At 43.3% G+C, this 21,500-nt stretch overlaps 1 protein-coding gene across 1 annotated transcript in view; it reads right to left on the bottom strand.

Moving 5' to 3' along the window:
* The window catches only part of LOC126195496 (uncharacterized), a 73,453-nt gene that overhangs the window by 13,616 nt on the left and 38,337 nt on the right, over positions 1 to 21,500 (bottom strand). Inside the window, exons 3-4 of the mRNA XM_049934123.1 lie at positions 9,197 to 9,463; positions 2,165 to 2,307 (exon numbers count right to left, since the gene is read on the bottom strand). Of these exons, the coding sequence (XP_049790080.1) occupies positions 2,165 to 2,307; positions 9,197 to 9,463 (410 nt within the window). The remainder of the gene's footprint in view (positions 1 to 2,164; positions 2,308 to 9,196; positions 9,464 to 21,500) is intronic.

Raw genomic sequence — 21,500 nt, 5'->3', positions numbered from 1 at the left:
AGATTTTGTGTGTGTGTTAAAAAGTTTTTTATTTCAGAACAATCTAATGTATGTCTTATGTGTTATTGGTACAAACATGCAACTGTTTCGTGTAATCCATATATGTTGAGCTCCCTCATGTCTTCTCGAAATGAAACCAATCTACCCTCATGACCATGTCCTTCTACCACTTCATCGGCATGACCTCGGCATGACCTTCTGGATCCCTAACTGTCTGGATCCAGTCCACGATGATCAGCACCTCCTTCTTGCCTTGGGTGCAGCTCATCTCATACACTATGTGATCAAACGTATCTGCACACCTGGCTGAAAATGACTTACAAGTTCGTGGCGTCCTCCATCGGTAATGCTGGAATTTAATAGGGTATTGGCCCACCCTCAGCCTTGATGACAGCTTCCACTCTCGCAGGCATACGTTCAATCAGGTGCTGGAAGGTTTCTTGGAGAATGGCAGCCCATTCTTCACGGAGTACTGCTCTGAAGGAGAGGTATCGATGTCGGTCGGTGATGCCTGGCACGAAGTCGGCGTTCCAAAAAATCCCAAAGGTGTTCCATAGGATTCAGGTCAGGACTCTGTGCAGGACAGTCCATTACAGGGATGTTACTGTCGTGTAACCACTCCACCACAGGCGGTGCATTATGAACAGGTGCTCGATTGTATTGAAGATGCAATCGCCATCCCTGAATTTCTCTTCAACAGTGGGAAGCAAGAAGGTAAATAAAACGTCAATGTAGGCCTGTGTTGTAATAGTGCCATGCAAAACAACAAGGGGTGCAAGCCCCTTCCATAAAAAACCGACCACACCATAACACTACCGCCTCCAGATTTTACTGTTGGTACTACACACGCTGCCAGATTGCGTTAACTGGGCATTCGCCATACCCACATCCTGCCATCGGATCGCCACATTGTGTACCGTGATTCGTCACTCCACACAGCGTTTTTCCACTGTTCAATCGTCCAATGTTTGCGCACCTTACACCAATCGAGGCGTCGTTTTGCATTTATTGGCGTGATGTGTGGCTTATGAGCAGCCGCTCGACCATGAAATCCAAGCTTTATCACCTCCCCCTTACTGTCATAGTACTTGCAGTGGATCCTGATGCAGTTTGGGATTCCTGTGTGATGGTCTGGATAGTGTCTGCCTATTACACATTCTTCAACTGTCGGCGGTCTCTGTCAGTCACCTGTACGAGGTCGGCCTGTACGCGTTTTTACTGTAGGTGTTCCTTCACGCTTCTACATCACTATCTCATCGGAAACAGTGGACCTAGGGATGCTTAGGAATGTGGAAATCCTGCGTACAGATGTATGACACAAGTCACACCCAATCACTTGACCACGTTCGAAGTCCGTGAGTTCCGCGGAGCGCCCCTTTCTGCTCTCTCACGATGTCTAATGACTATTGAGGACGCTGATATGCAGTACCTGGCAGTAGGTGGCAGGACAACGCACTTAATATGAAAAACGTATGTTTTTGGGGGTGTCTGGATATTTTTGATAACATAGTGTATCAAACATAAAATCTACACGTCGACACTACCATCCAAAATGTCCAAACTTCTAAGACCAGTTGTCCTAATATATAGACTAACATGTTTTTCTCCTTTTCATACGTTACTGAGTGAGATGGCAGTTGTTTGTTTGGTGATGCAACAATCGAACACTTTAAATGCTCTATCATTATTAAAAAGTCTAACCTGTATCTCAATTCGAAGTCCAATTATTTTATCACAAAAAGCCTCTTTTGTACGAACATGGCCTACTTTCGTCACCAAGCTCACCATTAATCAAGAATGACCTGTGGGTCTGAAGCTAATTTTCATCCAGTCAGTTAAAGTCAACGAATATAATTTAATCTGAAATAAAAATAGTCAACATTTATAGTGTCACTTGCTTTTTTTTTACCGCCTTTGGAATGGCTACCTTCGCGTGAGACTCTATGATGCCTTTATAATCTGGAAGATTTAACAATTTAAGCAAAAGGAGCCACTTGTCTGCATATCTTTAGATTTTCGATTAATTTGAACATTTTTTCTGGATGCTGCAATTGTCATAATAATTACTGTGGGTGTTGGGTCACTGCTTTGTGTGGTGTTTTCTGCTCTCACTCGTTCCCGGAGACTGGGGTGTATGGTGAACGCGGCGCGGTCAGCTGCTCACCTGGACACAGGCGTCCCTGCAGGCGACCAGGCGCGGCCGGCTGGGGTGGGACGGCGTCTCCTGCCCCTCCCCCTCCCCCTCCCAACCTTCGCCAGACAGCCGCTGATGGCCGGAAAGCTGCAGCTCCACCTCGAACGACAGCTCTGGAAGCAAAGTCCACTTGTCACAATACTGTGTGCAATGTTACTCTTGAAAATTTTGGAGATATTGTGGATAAAATATAGACAGGGAAACGTTATCTACAACCTGTACAGAAACAAAGCTATGGTTATGAGGACATGAAAGGGAGTCAGTAGTTGAGCAGGAAGTGAGACTGGGTTGGAACCTCTCCCATAGTTGTTCAGTCTGTACGTTGACAAAGCTGTGAAGAAAAGGAACCAGAAGTTTGTAAAAAGAATTGAAATTCAAGGAGAAGAAATGGAAACTTTCAGGTTTGACACTGGTGCTGTTACTCTGCCAGAGACGGCACAAGACTAGGATGATCAAATGAGTGCAGAGGAATATGTCTTGAAATGACACTGAAAGATCAATAAATAAGACATATACAAAGTCAATGGACAATTGTCGAATGAAATCATGTGATGTGGATGAAAGTAGAATAGGAACTTATAAGCTAGAAGTAATAAATGAGTTTTGCTATTATGGGTAGGAGATAACTGATGATGGCTGAAGTAGAGAATGCATAAAATGCAGACTGGCTACAGCAAGAAGATACTTTCTGAAAAACATCAGTTTAGTACCATCGAAATTAAATTTAAGTGTTAGGAAGACTTTTATGAAGGTGTTTGTACCCTGCTTGGCCTTGCACCGCCGGTCGGAGTGATCGTGCGGTTCTAGGCGCTACAGTCTGGAGCCGAGCGACCGCTACGGTCGCAGGTTCGAATCCTGCCTCGGGCATGGATGTGTGTGATGTCCTTAGGTTAGTTAGGTTTAATTAGCTCTAAGTTCTAGGCGACTGATGACCTCAGGAGTTAAGTCGCGTAGTGCTCAGAGCCATCTGAGCCTTGCACCGAAGCAGAACTTTGAGAACTGTTCAGATTAAAAGACAATGAAAGCTTTTGAAATATGGTGCTACAGAAAAATGCTCATCATTAAATTAGATAACTAATGAAGAGATACCGAATCAAAATAAGAAAGAAAGAAATTTATTGTGAAAATCGACTACAAAACAGGATTTTTTGAGAAGCCATACCTGGAGAATAAGGGAATAATTTAGTAATGGAAGGAATGGTGGGGAGCAGAGGCAGACCAAGGCATGACTACAGTAAGTAATTTCAAATGGATGCATGTTGTCACAGTTGTACAGAGAAGAAGAATCTTGTACAGGATTGACCAGCGTAGAAAACTGGGTCAGACCAGTCTTGGACTACGAACTAACCTAATAAACGTTCAGATGGACATATGCTATACATTGCTTTAGTGTATATAGTATATAAGTATATTTATACTACATAAAAGGGACAGGCTGTTAGAAAAAAATTTCCAAAAGTTATTGACTGATTTATTTTAGATGTTTAGGCTGTACTCTAATAAACTTCTGTACTGACATGCTACATATTATTTTTTAACAAAAATCTCAAAAAGTTCTTGACTGATTTGCTTCAGATTTTTTGGCTACGCTCTAATAAATATTTGGATGGACATACGCTACACATTTTCTAAATACGTATATTCACTATGCAGATTGGTAAGACTGTTAACAGAAATCTAGATAACTTCTTGATGAAATTACTTCAAATTTTCACATGGTACTTTAATAAATATACATATAGACATATGCTACTTTTTAAAGCATTTATATATATATATATATATATATATATATATATATGTGTGTGTGTGTGTGTGTGTGTGTGTGTGTGTGTGTGTGTGTACTACATGAACCCCCTGACTGATTTACTTAAAATATTTACATAAGGTTCTAATAAACGTTTGGACAGACAAAGACTACCCGTGTTTAAATACATATGGTATCTAAAAACCTATGTCTACACCATTATATAAAAATAAGTCGTTGTTTAACGTTTATACTAAAAGTCTCGAAAATTTCTTGACTGATTTGCTTCATACTTTCACATGATATTCTAATAAATAACATAGGCTACATTTATAAATATGTAACTATATAAATAGCATATAAATAATAACAGGTAAATAATATAGGGACATGTATGGTATATAAATATATACATAATACAGAAAGGGAAACATTGTTAGCAAAAATCTCGAAAATTTCTTGATTGATTTAGTTCAAATTTTTACATGATACTCTAATACACCATCAGACAGACACAGGCTACATATTTCTTTTATATATGTGGTACATAAATGTACACATAATATATAAAGGAAAAAGTTATTAGCAAAAATCTCACAAAGTTCTTTACCGATTTCCTTCAAATTTTTACACGATACTGCAATAAAAGTTCAGATGGATGCAGGCTAAATATTTTTTAATACATGTTTTACATAAATATGTATGTAATACACAAAGGAGAAACGTTGTTAGTAAAGATCTCGAAAATTTCTTCAGGACTTAATTCCTATTTTTGTGCAACACGCTAAAAACTTTTGATGAATATAACCCACATATTTCTTAAATGTATATGGTGAATAAATATATATGAAATACACAAGGGGGCAAATATCTAGAAAAATTCTTGAACAATTTATTTCACATTTTTACGTGATGCTCTGTTAAACATTCAGATAAACACTTCCTGTATATTTTCTAAACATGTGCACTATATAAATATATAGTTAATATGTAAAGGGGAAACGTTGCTAGCAAAAAATGCGAAAAGTTTCTGACTGTTTGAATTCAGACTGTCACATAGTATTCTTTTAACGTTTATATGGGCATAGAAAAGTGTCCAGATTTGCTGTAAAAACTGACTGTGAGAAATGAAGCGCTGTGAAAATGTGTGGTTTAGTGTTATTTCTTTTAACATGGATATCAGGGCATTTAAAATGTTCGACACATTGTTTTTCCACACATGTTCTTTCTCCTTATACATAATTTTTAAAAAACTGTATACACAGTAATGTTAAAACATTTCATTATTTTTTCCGCCCTAATTTTTATCCTCATAAGTGATAATGTAATGATGTGTAAAAAGGAAAACTGTGCTTTAATGGTAAAGAAGTTATGATTTTGATATATGTTCCATGACTGCATTTAACATACTGAAAGTTACAGAAGTTGTGAAAGTGTTGAATTCAAAGTCATTGAGAATAAATGAAAAAGCGCTGTTTTTTGTCTTCTTCTTGTACTACCACCTTTTGTCTTTTGGAGATCGAGCTGAGCGTATGTGAGTGTCGAAATTGAAACTACATTAGTTCGATAAAGGTTATGTAAACGTATCTCTTATGTCGGATCCATTATTAATTCAGTCCATTACCTTGTCTTTTAATCATTTATGCTGCTATATCCACATGTCACAGGTAAAAATAGGAAAAGTTGGCGGCGGATTTTGGACACGAATGACTGGACAGAATTAGTGTTATTTCGTTAGTTACTTTTTAATGAAGTGCCCAAATCCATCTGAGATATTTCTCAGTTGTATGCAATATTTTTCAATTAAAGCTGCTCGGGACTGATCGGTTTCCGTTTCCGAAGAATAACATTTGCCAGCACGCAGATCTGGTGTGGAGTTCAGTAAGGATTTATTTGCGGAACTTTCCTGTGACACACCACACTGTGCACATTTCAGTGAAATTACCCACGCTCAGGAATAATTCTCTCCATGATCCTTCCACGTCAAGTTGTTCTAAATTGCTCCATATGTAAACGGTTAAATTCTTGCCACGCCTTTGAGTAACATCTCATCTGGCTCTCATACAGAGGCTCGGGGGAACACTTCAGTGTGCTGTTTCGTTTTCTTCGTTGCAGACGGTTGTATGAGGAAAGAGGAATGTTGTATTTATGGCTTACCGACTCATGAATAGAACACTACTGCAATATGGAGACCTGGATCATCCGAAACTTTGTAATTCCACCTGCTCACAGGTTATAACTATGAGAAATACTATCATTGAAGCTACTACCCTCACATATGCAGCAGCTAGAGCGGTCTCTCCTGTCCCCGTTACATTAATGATCCCGACTGATTTACCTATTCAGTGTAAGTGAATTCTTTTCCCAATCGAGGTTTTGTCTGCAACAACAATAAGCAAGGCTCAAGGTCAGAGAGAGAGGGGAAGAGGAGGTGGACGGAGAGGGGAAGGGGAGAAAATGGACGGAGAGAGGGGAAGGAGGAGGCTGACGGAAAGAGGTGTGAGGAGAAGATGGAAACAGGCTGAAGGGAGGAGGAGTTAGACAGAGAGGGGTGGGGGGAAGTGGAGTGGATGTATATACAATTCCCATACATGTTTAGGAATTGCGAAACGTTGCTGGGGCCGCTAGTATTGCAAACGACAGATTAGAGGTAAAAATATAGCAATGGATAGCATAAGATTGGGCTTGGTGAAGAAAGACAAAGGAAGGAGGGGGGCCATACTAGAACTAAGTATTGTTTTAGAAAGAGAAATCGAGATGAAGAGTGTAACACTACGTGTACGTAGGCGAGCTAATCGGCCGCCTAGATTTTCTACGAAGTGAGAGGAATTTGCTGTACGGCTGAACGCTAGCGGCCCCAGGGCTCAGATCAGGCTGCAGTGGACGCTACAGGCCAGCTGGAGGTACAGGGAATTTTGACACTTAATTTACAGTCTAATATTAATGCAAATCTGAATACAACTGCAATCTCAGAAAAATGGGCTCCATCCAGTGGCACAACAATATTTCAATATCCTTAAAACTACAGAAGTTAATATTTCACAGTGAATAAAGATTTACGCAATGAACCTCTGAATTAACAACTTTTAATCGCTTCGTGGGATTTCAACAAACAATATCTCAGACGATATAATAGCGCTATAGCCATCATTTCTGAAAGCTACGGATTTGTATCTGTTACATTTATTGATTAATTAAGTTTTTTATATCTTTTTTTATTATGCAAATGTTTGTCAAAACATCGTATTCTCCACATTTGCAAAGCAAATGAACACAGCATAAGTATCTCATATTATATCATCCTTCTGTTATTTATTTAATGAACCATTTATTATTTAGCCAGTAAGTTTATTTTAATGTTGATAGCAAGCGCTATTAAAAGAACAATGCTAATTTAAAATCGGTCAACTGCATGTATTAGTGGGTACCACAGTTGGAAAGAGACCCAAAAGACGCTTTTGTCAAGAAGACTGAAATAATAGTTTTAACAAGAACTAAAATTCTTTTTCATTTAACGTGAGTGCACTTGTGCAAGAATGCGGGCCTGTTCATTTATGTAGAGGCAATCACTGACATTTATTGTAAATGATCTGAGTGTAACCGAATGTTCGTAACATGTATTTTATTTGAACATTGTTGTAATATATTAGTTTAGTGTATAAAAGTGGTAAAGATGAGTAAGATCATGCATGTTGCGGGTAAGAACGATGCATTGTTGGTGGGGGTGGCCTTCAGCCAATGGAAAAGCGGACAGTCGCAGAACACTATGAGAGTCAATTGGAGAATGGGACTTTTGGAGCGAAGAGCTCAAGGGACCGATTCTGTTTTTTACATGAGTTCCCGAAGACGGCAGATCTGCCTGCGCTAACATGCATGACTTGTTCTCTGAAGTGTCTGATTCAGGCTGGTGAATGACAGCTATCATACTTCTAAAGAGACTTTATATGTCTAGAGGCCTGAATGTGCTCCAGAATAGGACCCTAACTTTTTCTGCTTGTAACACGGAACTGTGCACACTGTGAGTTGCTATTCATTGTATCTGTCAATCAACATGCTGAAGTCTGAACTAATTTGAGCTGCTGAATACTTCCTGTGTAGTGCTCATGAACTAGACTTACTTTTCATGTATCTTTGATGAAAATTTAGTTTGGAGATTTTGCCACCATTCTCATAACGCTCTCAATGTTATTTAACTACATTTGATATGGGTATTTCCTATTTGCATTTTAAATGAATATTGTAGGACCACCTCCAGTTTATTTGAGATGTCCTTTTTAAAAAATAAACCATATGTCAACATCGGCCTCTGTCGTCGACATCAATTACAGATGTATATTACAGATGTCTCCACCGGGGGCTGAACCACACAGTAACCCTGAAAGAGTGGTTTGGTGTGGGGCGGCAGAGGGGTGAAGTGGACTGCGGTAGTCGTCAAGGGGTTGTGGACCACTGCGGCGGGAACGGAGCTTCTCCGTGGTTCTGGGCCCCCGGTTAACATACAATACAATACAATAGTAGATAATTGTCAAATTTAAACTGTCAACCCCTCCTTTACTTTGTAACGCAATGAACGCCCCCATTTTAATGGATCTGCATTCACTGACAGCAGGATTCCCTGTCAGGCTCAAACCCGACTGTCGCTGACTCAGTGAAACACTCGCCTGGTGTCGCTGTCGGCTAGTGTCTTCTTAGGACCACCGTTCTTGCCCCATGAAGCACGGTTGTGAGTGGTACACCATTCACTATAGACAGGCTGAGGGGTCTGCACTCCCACAACAACAAACCGGGCAACATGGTTCGAGGTGTGGTTACTTACACAGTCGCAACACGACACGGCAGCTCCTCTCTGCTGTCATTCTGTCGTCACCTCTTCGACAAATGCTCAGAATCAGCGCTTGTAAGATTCGTCGAAGAGGAGATGACACACACACACACACACACACACACACACACACACACACACACACACACACAAACAAACAAACTACTTCGATGCAACGAATTGTCTCAGCTTGGTAATGTTTCCACAATGCCTACAGCACTCCAAAGAGCTACCAGTGTCCTGTTTTATTCTGGGCACCAACTATGTTGTCCAGTGAGCTTATGTACTGTTAAACATTCTTTAAACACATTTTCGGACTTTCCCACTCGCACTCACTTGTGTGATCTTTGAACCTCTCCTATTCGCTGACACCAGTTTCATTACGAGAAATAAAAGCTTTTCCCAAACTACACGGACTGTGCCGAGAGCTTACCGAGCTTGATGTCGTCGGCGGCGACGGCGAGCGGCGGCTGCGTGCGCCCCGGCAGCCACTGCCAAGCGTACACACCTGCCACACCTTCCGCACCCTCAACGCCTCCCACCCGGCGGCAGGACGCCGCTTCGTCGACGTCCGCTGCAGCTATGCTGCCACCGCCGCCACTATAGTTGTCGCTGCGAGGCCCGAGTTGCTGAGGTGAAGCAGGGTCCATTCGCTGGTAAGGTACACACTCACTGTAGGAATCACCCGCTGGAGCACCACCTGTTGTGAGAACAGGATAGTCCAGTCAGCAAGTACAATGGTTAAAGTTGATATACCTGTTCTGTGGTAAGGTAGACATGTTTTGTGAATCATTTTCTGCGAATTGACCACTACAATAATAAAGCTGTCGGTGGACAGTGCACCTTTACAAGTTTTTAGAACACTTTACAGGCTCTCAGTATGGCCTACATTCGTGATGCACAAAGGTAAATATGTCAGTCAGACTCTGGCGATGAATGTACCGACACGTCACAGTCGAGGTGGGAACTGCGTCCAATCCAGCGCTCAGGCAGTTCGCTGCTGAGGTAATCACAAAAGTCTGACAGAGAGCGGCTACTGCAAATCATTACAAGAAGCAGAACGAAGTTCACTGTCACTAGTAGCGAGCGCACTTGGTTGACTGCCGTGACTGAAGTTCTCTGCTCGCTCGTGTCGTCGGTATGTCTTGACGAATCATTCTCACGTGTTCTCCACCTTCTGTGCTGGCAGTTCGACTGATCCGTCTTCTTCACACGACACAGGCAGCCAGTCTCGCGAAAAGTATTGTATCACCCTTGGATTGTTTTATTTGTAGGAGATTTTATCCGATATTTGGTACGCTACCTTCTCTGAACTGTCAGAACTACACTCATGCTCATAAATTAAGGATAATGCTGATACATGGTGACACAACGCTCTGGTGGGCGGTTTGCTGGTTTAAATCACCTCTGGATATGACCATGCAGTGCATTTGACCTGCGGTCGTCGCACGGTGGCGCTGGCAGCAGTCCACATACGCAGAGGTGTGTTGGTGCATGTCAGAGTACGGTGCAGTGAGTAAGTGTGCAGACGTTTTCAGACGTGCTAATGGTGACTGTGTGTTGAAAATGGCTCAAAGAACATATATTGATGACGTTATGAGGGGTAGAATACTAGGGTGACTGGAGGCTGGTTAAACACAGCAGGTCGAAGCATGGGCCCTCCATATGCCACAAAGTGTGATCTCAAGATTATGGCAACGATTCCACCAGACAGGGAACGTGTCCAGGCGCTACAGTACGGGACGTCCACAGTGTACAACACAACAAGACCGATATCTCACCATCAGTGCCCGCAGACGGCCACGGAGTGCTGCAGGTAGCCTTGCTCGGGACCTTACTGCAGCCACTGAAACAGTTGTCTCCAGACACACAGTCTACAGACGCCTGAACAGACATGGTTTATTCGCACTGAGACCTGCAAGGTGCATTCCACTGACCCCTGGTCACAGGAAAGCCATTAAAGCCTGGTGTTAAGAACACAATTCATGGTCACTGCAACAATGGTTCCAGGTTATGTTCATGGACGAATCCAGGTATAGTCTGAACAGTGACTCTCGCTGGGTTTTCATCTCGTGTGAACCAGGAGCCAGATACCAACCCCTTAATTTCCTTGAAAGGGACCTGTGTGGAGATCATGGTTTGATGGTGTGGGGTGGGATTATGATTGGAGCACGTACACTCCTGCATGTCTTTGGCAGAGGAACTGTAACAGGTCAGGTGTATTGGCACATCATTTTACACCAGTTATGTCCACCTTTTCAGGGGTGCAGTGGGTCCTGATGGATGATAACGCACGGACCCACTGAGCTGCCATTGTGGAGGAGTACCTTGAAACAGAAGATATCAGACGAATAGAGTGGCCTGCCTGTTCTCCAGACCTAAACCCGATCGAGCACGTCTGGGATGCTCTCGGTCGACGTATCACTGCACGACTTCAAACCCCTAGGACACTTCAGGAGCTCCGACAGGCACTGGTGCAAGAATGGGAGGCTATACCCCAGCAGCTGCTCGACCACCTGATTGAGAGTATTCCAACCCATTGTGTGGGCTGTGTACGTGTGCGTGGTGATCATACCCCATATAGATGTCGGGGTACATGCGCAGGAAACAGTGGCGTTTGTAGCACATGTGTTTCGGGACGATTTTCTCAACTTGTCACCAATACCGTGGGCTTACAGATGTGTGTCGTGTGTGTTCCCTATGTGCCTATGCTATTAGCGCCAGTTTTGTGTAGTGCCACGTTGTGTGGCACCACATTCTGCAGTCATCCTTAATTTATGAGCATGAGTGTAGACCATCGTAATTACAAACTCTAAAAGAGCGTGTGATATCGCAATTTGATAGTGCAAGGTCGTATGGATCTACATTCACCATTGGAATCTGCTAATGTGAGGACACAAAGCATCTAAAATGGTTGGCTTGGAAAATTTCAGAGTGTCGATTTCTTTTATCAACATACTTACGGCTGAATATGGCATTTCATCCAGGCACATTACTACGTTTGTCAGATGTCAGGACATAGAAAACTATAATAGTATGAGTCAGAAGGCACAACACTTTGTGGAGGAAGTGAACAAATTTATGAAAGAGTAAGGTCAGGAGAAAGGAAATGTTTGGAATAGTGACCAGAGTGAATTCCAGTATGAAACGTCTTAATCACCAACACTGTCTCACAGAGGAGAGAAAACTGCAGCTGGTGTGTCGCAGTCTGTACAGAGCACTACCCAAAACTACACAGCTGAAGTGGTTTTGTCAATAACAGTCAGACTAACAAATAAGTCATTCATCTGTTTTCAACAGGCACAAGGCACTTTCGGCCTTGGATATTTCAGTGATACTTGAAACAATCAGTCCACGAAACATTCATGTGGAGGCAAGTAAAAGTGAAACGTTTTCTAACTTCAGCCCTTGGAGAACATGTAACAAGAGGAAAGAGCCTATTGTTGCGTGATTCCTGATCGTATCTTAGAGATCGTACCCTCCTAGACGCATGTTACCAAACAAAGATGTTATATTGAAGACATTGCCACCTAAAACAACAAAATATTGCCAGCCCCTTGATGTTTACTTTTTTCGGCAATATAAGCTCTACATTAGAAGGATTTGATTTTGTAAGACCACAGTGTGTCAAACCACAAGTGAAGATACATGGTTTTTATTTCATTATCAAACTTTGCTATATGATTTACAATCAATATCCTACACCAAAGTACATGGCTATGTTGCAGTATGGTTGGAGAAAGGCAGTTTATGACACTGACATATCCATATAACCATTTGAAAATGTAATTATCCTGGCTTTTGATATTGGACTGCTTGAATGCGAAAGTGATATTGACTGTAAAAACTCAGCTTTTTGTGAGGTATTCACAATGTTCTCTTTTGCTTTGTTTTAACTACTTCAACGAAATCCCACATCTACATTATGATGAATAATAGAAGCACTATCAGGGACTGCAACTGCTCTGTTCGGATGCAGGCTGAGTTGGCATCCCTTCGCTCCCAGCTTCAGGCAGTGTTGGCTTCGGTCACACAGCTTCAGGCTGTTGCCAATGGGCATCACTGTGGAGGTCCGGATGGGGGTTTGTCGGGGACGGCCAGCTCGTCCCACGCATCCCCCGATCGGACTACGACTGTGGCTGCCCGGGATACTGCCCACATTGAGGCTGATCCCTCACCTGTGGTAGAGTGGGAGATCGTCTCGAGGTGTGGCAGGGGACGAAAGACATTCCGGAGGGCTGAACGGAAGGCCTCTCCAGTTTGTCTGACGAACCGGTTTCAGGCTCTGTCTCAGGCTGATACTGATCTTCGGCCGGACATGGCTGCTTGTCCTGTTCCAGAGGTTGCCCCTCAGTCTGCAAGATCCGGGCGGTCGCAGAGGGTGGGCTTACTGGTAGTTGGGAGCTCCAACGTCAGGCGTGTAATGGGGCCCCTTAGGGATATGGCAGCAAGAGAGGGGAAGAAAACCAATGTGCACTTCGTGTGCATACCGGGGGGAGTCATTCCAGATGTGGAAAGGGTCCTTCCGGATACCATGAAGGGTTCAGGGTGCACCCATCTGCTCAGCACCAATGATGTGTGTCGCTATGGACCAGAAGAAATCCTCTCTGGCTTCCGCCGGCTATCTGATTTGGTGAAGACTGCCAGTCTCGCTAGCGGGATGAAAGCAGAGCTCACCATCTGCAGCATCGTCGACAGGACTGACTGTGGACCTTTGGTACAGAGCCGAGTGGAGGGTCTGAATCAGAGGCTGAGACGGTTCTGCGACCGTGTGGGCTGCAGATTCATCGACTTGCGCCATAGGGTGGTGGGGTTTCGGGTTCCGCTGGATAGGTCAGGAGTCCACTGCACGCAGCAAGCGGCTACACGGGTAGCAGGGGTTGTGTGGCGTGGACTGGGCGGTTTTTTAGGATAGATGGCCTCGGGCAAGTACAGAAAGGGCAACAGCCTCAAAGAGTGTGGGGCACAGTCAGGACATGTGGGGACCAAGCACCAATCGGTATTGTAATTTTAAACTGTCGAAGCTGCATTGGTAAAGTACCGGAACTTCAAGCGCTGATAGAAAGCACCGAAGCTGACATCGTTATAGGTACAGAAAGCTGGCTGAGCCGGAGATAAATTCTGCCGAAATTTTTACAAAGGCACAGACGGTGTTGAGAAAGGATAGATTGCATGCAACCGGTGGTGGCGTGTTTGTCGCTGTTAGTAGTAGTTTATCCTGTAGTGAAGTAGAAGTGGATAATTCCTGTGAATTATTATGGGTGGATGTTACACTCAACAACCGAGCTAGGTTAATAATTGGCTCCTTTTACCGACCTCCCGACTCAGCAGCATTAATGGCAAAACAACTGAGAGAAAATCTGGAATGCATTTCGCATAAATTTTCTCAGCATGTTATAGTCTTAGGTGGAGATTTCAATTTACCAGATATAGACTGGGACACTCAGATGTTTAGGGTCAAATGGTTCAAATGGCTCTGAGCACTATGGGACTTAACACCTGTGGTCATCAGTCCCCTAGAACTTAGAACTACTTAAACCTAACTAACCTAGGGACATCACACACATCCATGCCCGAGGCAGGATTCGAACCTGCGACCGTAGCAGTCGCGCGGTTCCGGACTGCGCGCCTAGAACCGCTAGACTCAGATGTTTAGGACGGGTGGTAGGGACAGAGCATCGAGTGACATTATACTGAGTGCACTATCCGAAAATTACCTCGAGCAATTAAACAGAGAACCGACTCGTGGAGATAACATCTTGGACCTACTGATAACAAACAGACCCGAACTTTTCGACTCTGTAACTGCAGAACAGGGAATCAGTGATCATAAGGCCATTGCAGCATCCCTGAATATGGAAGTTAATAGGAATATAAAAAAAAGGGAGGAAGGTTTATCTGTTTAGCAAGAGTAATAGAAGGCAGATTTCAGACTACCTAACAGATCAAATCGAAAATTTCTGTTCCGACACTGATAATGTTGAGTGTTTATGGAAAAAGTTCAAGGCAATCGTAAAATGCATTTTAGACAGGTACGTGCCGAGTAAAACTGTGAGGGACGGGAAAAACCCACCGTGGTTCAACAACAAAGTTAGGAAACTAGTGCGAAAGCAAAGAGAGCTTCACTCCAAGTTTAAACGCAGCCAAAACCGCTCAGACAAACAGAAGCTAAACGATGTCAAAGTTAGCGTAAGGAGGCTATGCGTGAAGCGTTCAGTGAATTCGAAAGTAAAATTCTATGTACCGACTTGACAGAAAATCCTAGGAAGTTCTGGTCTTACGTTAAATCAGTAAGTGGCTCGAAACAGCATATCCAGACACTCCGAGATGATGATGGCATTGAAACAGAGGATGACACGCGTAAAGCTGAAATACTAAACACCTTTTTCCAAAGCCGTTTCACAGAGGAAGACCGCACTGCAGTTCCTTCTCTAAATCCTCGCACAAACGAAAAAATGGCTGACATCGAAATAAGTGTCCAAGGAATAGAAAAGCAACTGGAATCACTCAACAGAGGAAAGTCCACTGGACCTGACGGGATACCAATTCGATTCTACACAGAGTACGCGAAAGAACTTGCCCCCCTTCTAACAGCCGTGTACCGCAAGTCTCTAGAGGAACGGAAGGTTCCAAATGATTGGAAAAGAGCACAGGTAGTCCCAGTCTTCAAGAAGGGTCGTCGAGCAGATGCGCAAAACTATAGACCTATATCTCTGACGTCGATCTGTTGTAGAATTTTAGAACATGTTTTTTGCTCGCGTATCATGTCGTTTTTGGAAACCCAGAATCGACTCTGTAGGAATCAACATGGATTCCGGGAACAGCGATCGTGTGAGACCCAACTAGCTTTATTTGTTCATGAGACCCAGAAAATATTAGATACAGGCTCCCAGTTATATGCTATTTTCCTTGACTTCCGGAAGGCGTTCGATACAGCTCCGCACTGTCGCCTGATAAACAAAGTAAGAGCCTACGGAATATCAGACCAGCTGTGTGGCTGGATTGAAGAGTTTTTAGCAAACAGAACACAGCATGTTGTTATCAATGGAGAGACGTCTACAGACGTTAAAGTAACCTCTGGCGTGCCACAGGGGAGTGTTATGGGACCATTGCTTTTCAGAATATATATAAATGACCTAGTAGATAGTGTTGAAAGTTCCATGCGGCTTTTCGCGGATGATGCTGTAGTATACAGAGAAGTTGCAGCATTAGAAAATTGTAGCGAAATGCAGGAAGACCTGCAGTGGATAGGCACTTGGTGCAGGGAATGGCAACTGACCCTTAACATAGACAAATGTAATGTATTGCGAATACATAGAAAGAAGGATCCTTTATTGTATGGGTATATGATAGCGGAACAAACACTGGTAGCAGTTACTTCTGGGAGTATGCGTACGGAACGATTTGAAGTAGAATGATCATATAAAATTAATTGTTGGTAAGGCGGGTGTCAGGTTGAGATTCATTGGGAGAGTCCTTAGAAAATGTAGTCCATCAACAAAGGAGGTGGCTTACAAAACACTCGTTCGACCTATACTTGAGTATTGCTCATCAGTGTGGGATCTATACCAGATCGGGTTGACGGAGGAGATGGAGAGGATCCAAAGAAGAGCGGTGCGTTTCGTCACAGGGTTATGGTAACCGTGATAGCGTTACGGAGATGTTTAGCAAACTCTAGTGGCAGACTCTGCAAGACAGGCGCTCTGCATCGCGGTGTACCTTGCTCGCCAGGTTTCGAGAGGGTGCTTTCTGGATGAGGTATCGAATATATTGCTTCCCCTACTTATACCTCCCGAGGAGATCACGAATGTAAAATTAGAGAGATTCGAGTGCGCACGAAGGCTTTCAGACAGTCGTTCTTACCGCGAACCATACGCGACTGGAACAGAAAAGGGAGGTAATGACAGTGGCACGTTATGTGCCCTCCGGCACACACCGTTGGGTGGCTTGCGGAGTATAATTGTAGATGTAGATGTAAATGTATGTAGGATACAAGAGTTTTGCGCTATTATAATTACTTGAGATTGAAGGTTTTCGGCTCTGTTGATTAAAAAGCTAATGATGCACTGACGTCATTGAATTACGCATAATTTCCTTCCTATTGTGCTGACACGTTGTGTTGTTCTAAGCATGGTTTCGTGCCGTTTCGGGCGTTCAACGTCAAAGGTGTCCCTTGTGAGTTTGCTATTGCGGCTGGTACGGTAGTGCGGAGTGATATGCGTTCCTCTCTACATTCCAATGCCCTGCACGATCTGCCACTGGTGCCAGCTTCCCGTACATTCATGTGTTTTCAAAATGCACACGATCTGATTTTGCTAGATGAACTTTTGTCTTGAATCTGGAGGTATTTTTTATTCACCCATTATATTCGCTAATGAAATTCGTCGTAGATAATACATCCCAATTGAGAAGAGCAGCGATCTCAATAGTTGTAATACCACAGGAAAAAAAGACCATTGTTAGCGATTTTAAAGCTGCGAGACAGTCAGAAAGGAGTTCAATATGAACCAACAAAAATTTTGGTAATTTGCCCAATAACATAAAATAAGTGACAGCTAGCGAACGATGTTTCGAATGTAACCTAAAATCATTTCTTCTAGACAAGTACTCCTACTCTATGGACGAATTTCTACTTACATGCTGGTAGAAGGGAAAAAATGAAACTTGTTTTTAAGTGTAGTTGCATGATTAGGACTAAAATGGAAGGAATTTATTAATATAACACTAATCTTGTACACGTATCTTATAAACTGACCCATACCACATAATTAGGGGACAACAAGGGTATGGCCCCATTTGCATTGTTGCCAAATTTATTCACGATAGCGGATCAAAGATGGCGGCGATAGATGTGGCATCAGCACAATGGCGTCATGGCGGGAAGTTCAAATTTTGGCGAGAAAATAGGTCAGTTGGGCTACCTCCTCTAACTTAACCCCTAACCTCCCCCTCACCTCCCCTCCCCCAGAAGATGGTGGGAAGTTTTAAATTCCATCAGGAAAATACAACACACTCAAGCTACCTCCACTAATCTAAGAAAATGGCGGGAAAAAAGGTCACTTGTCCTACCTCCACTAACCTAAGTCATCCGACCGCTACTTATTCCTAGGAATTGGGGGGAAAAGGTCTTAGCCTGTGCTGGATAGGATGAACAAAAGTCTTTATTTTCAGTCTTTATTTAAACAATTAGAGGCAGTAATGCGATCAAGCGAGTTCACCATGAGGTCCGGAGTCCAACTGACCTAGTACACAGTACCACCACCAGATGGCACTGTTGTCCCTTCCATGACGTAATCGAAGATGGCGGTCTGAGGAGGAAAAATGGTGAGAAAAGGACAGCCGGTGCTGGATAGGATGGATGTAAGTCTTTATTTTGCATGCAATCTTTAATCAAAAAATTAGGGGCAGTAGCTCCATCCAGAGTCTACACCATGAAGTCTGAAGTCCAATTGACCTAGTACACAGTACCGCCAAAAGAGGGCACCATCACCTCTCCTGTGACGTAATCCAAGATGGCGGCCTGAGGAGAAAATGGCTGGAAAAGGACTCAACCTGTTCTGGGTTGCTGGAGAGAGGAAGGAGTGTGCTTTATTCATTTTGGAACAATTTATTTGGTGAATGATTTGACATAGTATATTTATTATACTGATACAGAACACTCACTCTGATGTGCTTGGGTTTACAATATACAGTTTACAGACCCGCAAGTGCGGTAGCGTTCTCACTTCCCGCGCCCGGGTTCCCGGGTTTGATTCCCGGCGGGGTCAGGGATTTTCTCTGCCTCATGATGACTGGGTGTTGTGTGATGTCCTTAGGTTAGTTAGGTATAAGTAGTTCTAAGTTCTAGGGGACTGATGACCATAGCTGTTAAGTCCCATAGTGCTCAGAGCCATTTGAACCATTTGAACAGATCCGCAAACTACTCGTAAATAATGCAGTACACTGATGAACAGACACACAAAAAACTTGTAAGTTACTGAAAAAATGCAGTACAGTGCATACAGACCTGCAAACTATTCATGAATCACCAAACATGATGCAGTACACCAATGTACAGACAAGCAAACGACCCGTAAATTACTGAAATAATGCAGTACACAGCACACAGACATGCAAGCAACTCGGAAATTCTAAAAAATTATGCATGTGTAACGCAGCCGAAAATAATACAGTGTACAAACACTCATTGCACGTAAAAAACGCTTTCATCAACGGTGACATATCAGAGGCTCCAACGCTCGCCCAAGGCCGACGCCGTCGACTCCGCATTTGCCCCCAGGAGATGGGTTGCACCAGCTGTAGTCTGGAGATGGGTGTAGAAAAGCAAGCAAGCAGGTCGGGACCAGAAAAAGTAACGTCTTTGTGCAGAGGGGAACCGACCCAGCCTTTATACAACCGTTTTGAGAGTGAGTTCGGTCCACTGAAGGCACTCTGGTCATGTGTCAGGAGTGCATGACTGCCTGACCTCAAGGAAAGTATCTAGTGCAATGAGGAGTATATGTATACCGTCTGTGTTCACGGTATATGTACGAGTGTCTGGCGGTCGATAGCTGTATGAATGATGTAAAATGGGTGGTTTTGAGTGGCGCAGGATACAAATTGTATGTTTACTACATCATCATGGTACATGGTGATATATTTCTGGGTTGGAGATAGGTATCATGCTCTAATATTCAAGTTCCCATCCGCAGTGGCAGAGCTGTGTAACTGAGTAAGAAAGAGTCTTTCCATATTTGACGACCTATAGACCACTTTGCATGGTTTAATTGTTGGTGCAATATGGTGATCTGTACAAAATAGTTTTCGCCTGCAGAAAGAAAAAAAAAGGTGGACAGTGCTTCCACACTGCTGGTAACAGTAATTCAGCAGGTAAATTCAATAACAGCCAGTCATAATGCTCTATACATTCACAAGACATCCTTTGTGCTGGAACATAGGATCTTCTACAAACTGATTCGAACAAGATGCAGACAAGGTCCCTATGGTAAGTTATGAGAGAGCAAGCGTTCAAAGTAAAGTAGATGAAGAGCATCCATATCTGACAGGGATACCATCACTCATCCGCCACTGTGGTATTAAGACATCTCCAGACCAGTGGTTGTAGGATACCGAAAATTCCCACTATTTTTCTCTTCTGTAAGACAGTGCTTCGAATTCTGTTTGCATAATTGTTCAGATTTCGCCATGTCTGTGCTTAGACAGTGTTCTCTTTCCAAACAACAAGAAGGCTTGTATGATTAACCGTGTTTTTGTGGGCGTGCACAGACATGATAGAGGCTTTAATGGTGAGGACGTTTAACATTTCTGAGACATATGTTGACAGCAGGTTGAACATTTTGTGGTGATGCGTCAGCCACCCTGCACGGGTGTGCGTGGCTAGACACAACTCGCATCTCGCTTTAGGATCATGAGGGAAAGAAAGCAGTCGATGTTATTCTGGAACAGATTTCTATAGCGCAGCTTCTGATGTCAATATCCACAGGTTATGTGTGTGTGGGCTAGACGCATCTCACATGTCTCGTTAGGGGTTGCGAGGTGGGAAAGCAGTCGATGGTATTCTGGAACAGATTTCTATAGCACGTTCAGAGTGGGGACTTGGTTGTTATTTACATACGTATGTATGTAGGTGTAACACTGAGAACGTTTTAGCTGCTAGGAAAACATCTCTCAGCACTGGACCTGCAGCACAGCTGTGCGTCATCAACAGTGCCTATGTGAACACATACTTCGGCAGGAATTTCTCAGGTGTCAAATATGAAAGGGATGCCGCTGTCTCATGTTTGCTGGACCCTAACGGACACTTGTGCGTGACTCTGCAGCAGACAGCCGCATCGTCGCTTCATGTGGGCCACCGGTGCACCCTGACTCCTTGGGGTGCATGCAGTGTCGGTGGGGTTGGCGTCGGGTGCACGTTGGAGCCTGTGATATGTCGCGGTTGATGGTGAAGTGTCTTTTACAGGGAGTGAGTGTTTATGCACTGCATTATTTTTTGGATGTTTGAGCATTGTGAGCGTCTTTGCATAGTGTTATGCATGCATTTTGTTTGACAATTTAAGAGTTGCTTGCATGTCTGTGTGCTGTGTACTACATTATTTCGGTAATTTAAGCGTTGTTTGCTTGTCTGTACATTAGTGTACTACATTATTTCGTTGATTTACGTGTAGTTTGCAGGTCTGTATGCTGTGTACTGCGTTATTTCGGTAATTTATGAGTTGTTTGTGGGTCTCTACATCAGTGTACTGCATCATTTACGAGTAGTCTGCAGGTCTGTAAACGGTGTATTGTGACCCCAAGAACATCAGAACGAGTTTTTTGGATTCATGTAATAAATATACTATGTCAAATTATTCACTAAATAAATTGTTCAGATATAAATAAAGTACATTCCTTCCACTCTCCATCGGCCCAGAACAGGCTGAGTCCTTTTCCCGCCATTTTTCCCCTCCAGACCGCCATCTTGGATTATGTCACTGGATTGGCGACAGCGCCCTCTTTTGGCGGTACTGTGTACTAGGTCAGTTGGACTCCAGAATTGATGATGAATACACTTGATGGCAGTACTGCCACTAGTTGTTTAAATAAAGACTAAAAATAAAGACTTATATGCATCATATCCTGCACAGGCTGAGTCATTTTCCCACCAATTCCTAGGAAGAGGTGGCGGTCGGATGACATAGTGAAGGTAGCCCAAGTCACCTTTTTTCCCACCATTTTCTTGGGTTAGTGGAGTTAGCTGG

The sequence above is a fragment of the Schistocerca nitens genome, chromosome 7 (genome assembly GCF_023898315.1).
Source record: "Schistocerca nitens isolate TAMUIC-IGC-003100 chromosome 7, iqSchNite1.1, whole genome shotgun sequence".
Lineage (NCBI taxonomy): Eukaryota > Metazoa > Arthropoda > Insecta > Orthoptera > Acrididae > Schistocerca > Schistocerca nitens.
This window is presented reverse-complemented; position numbering and strand designations above follow the sequence as displayed.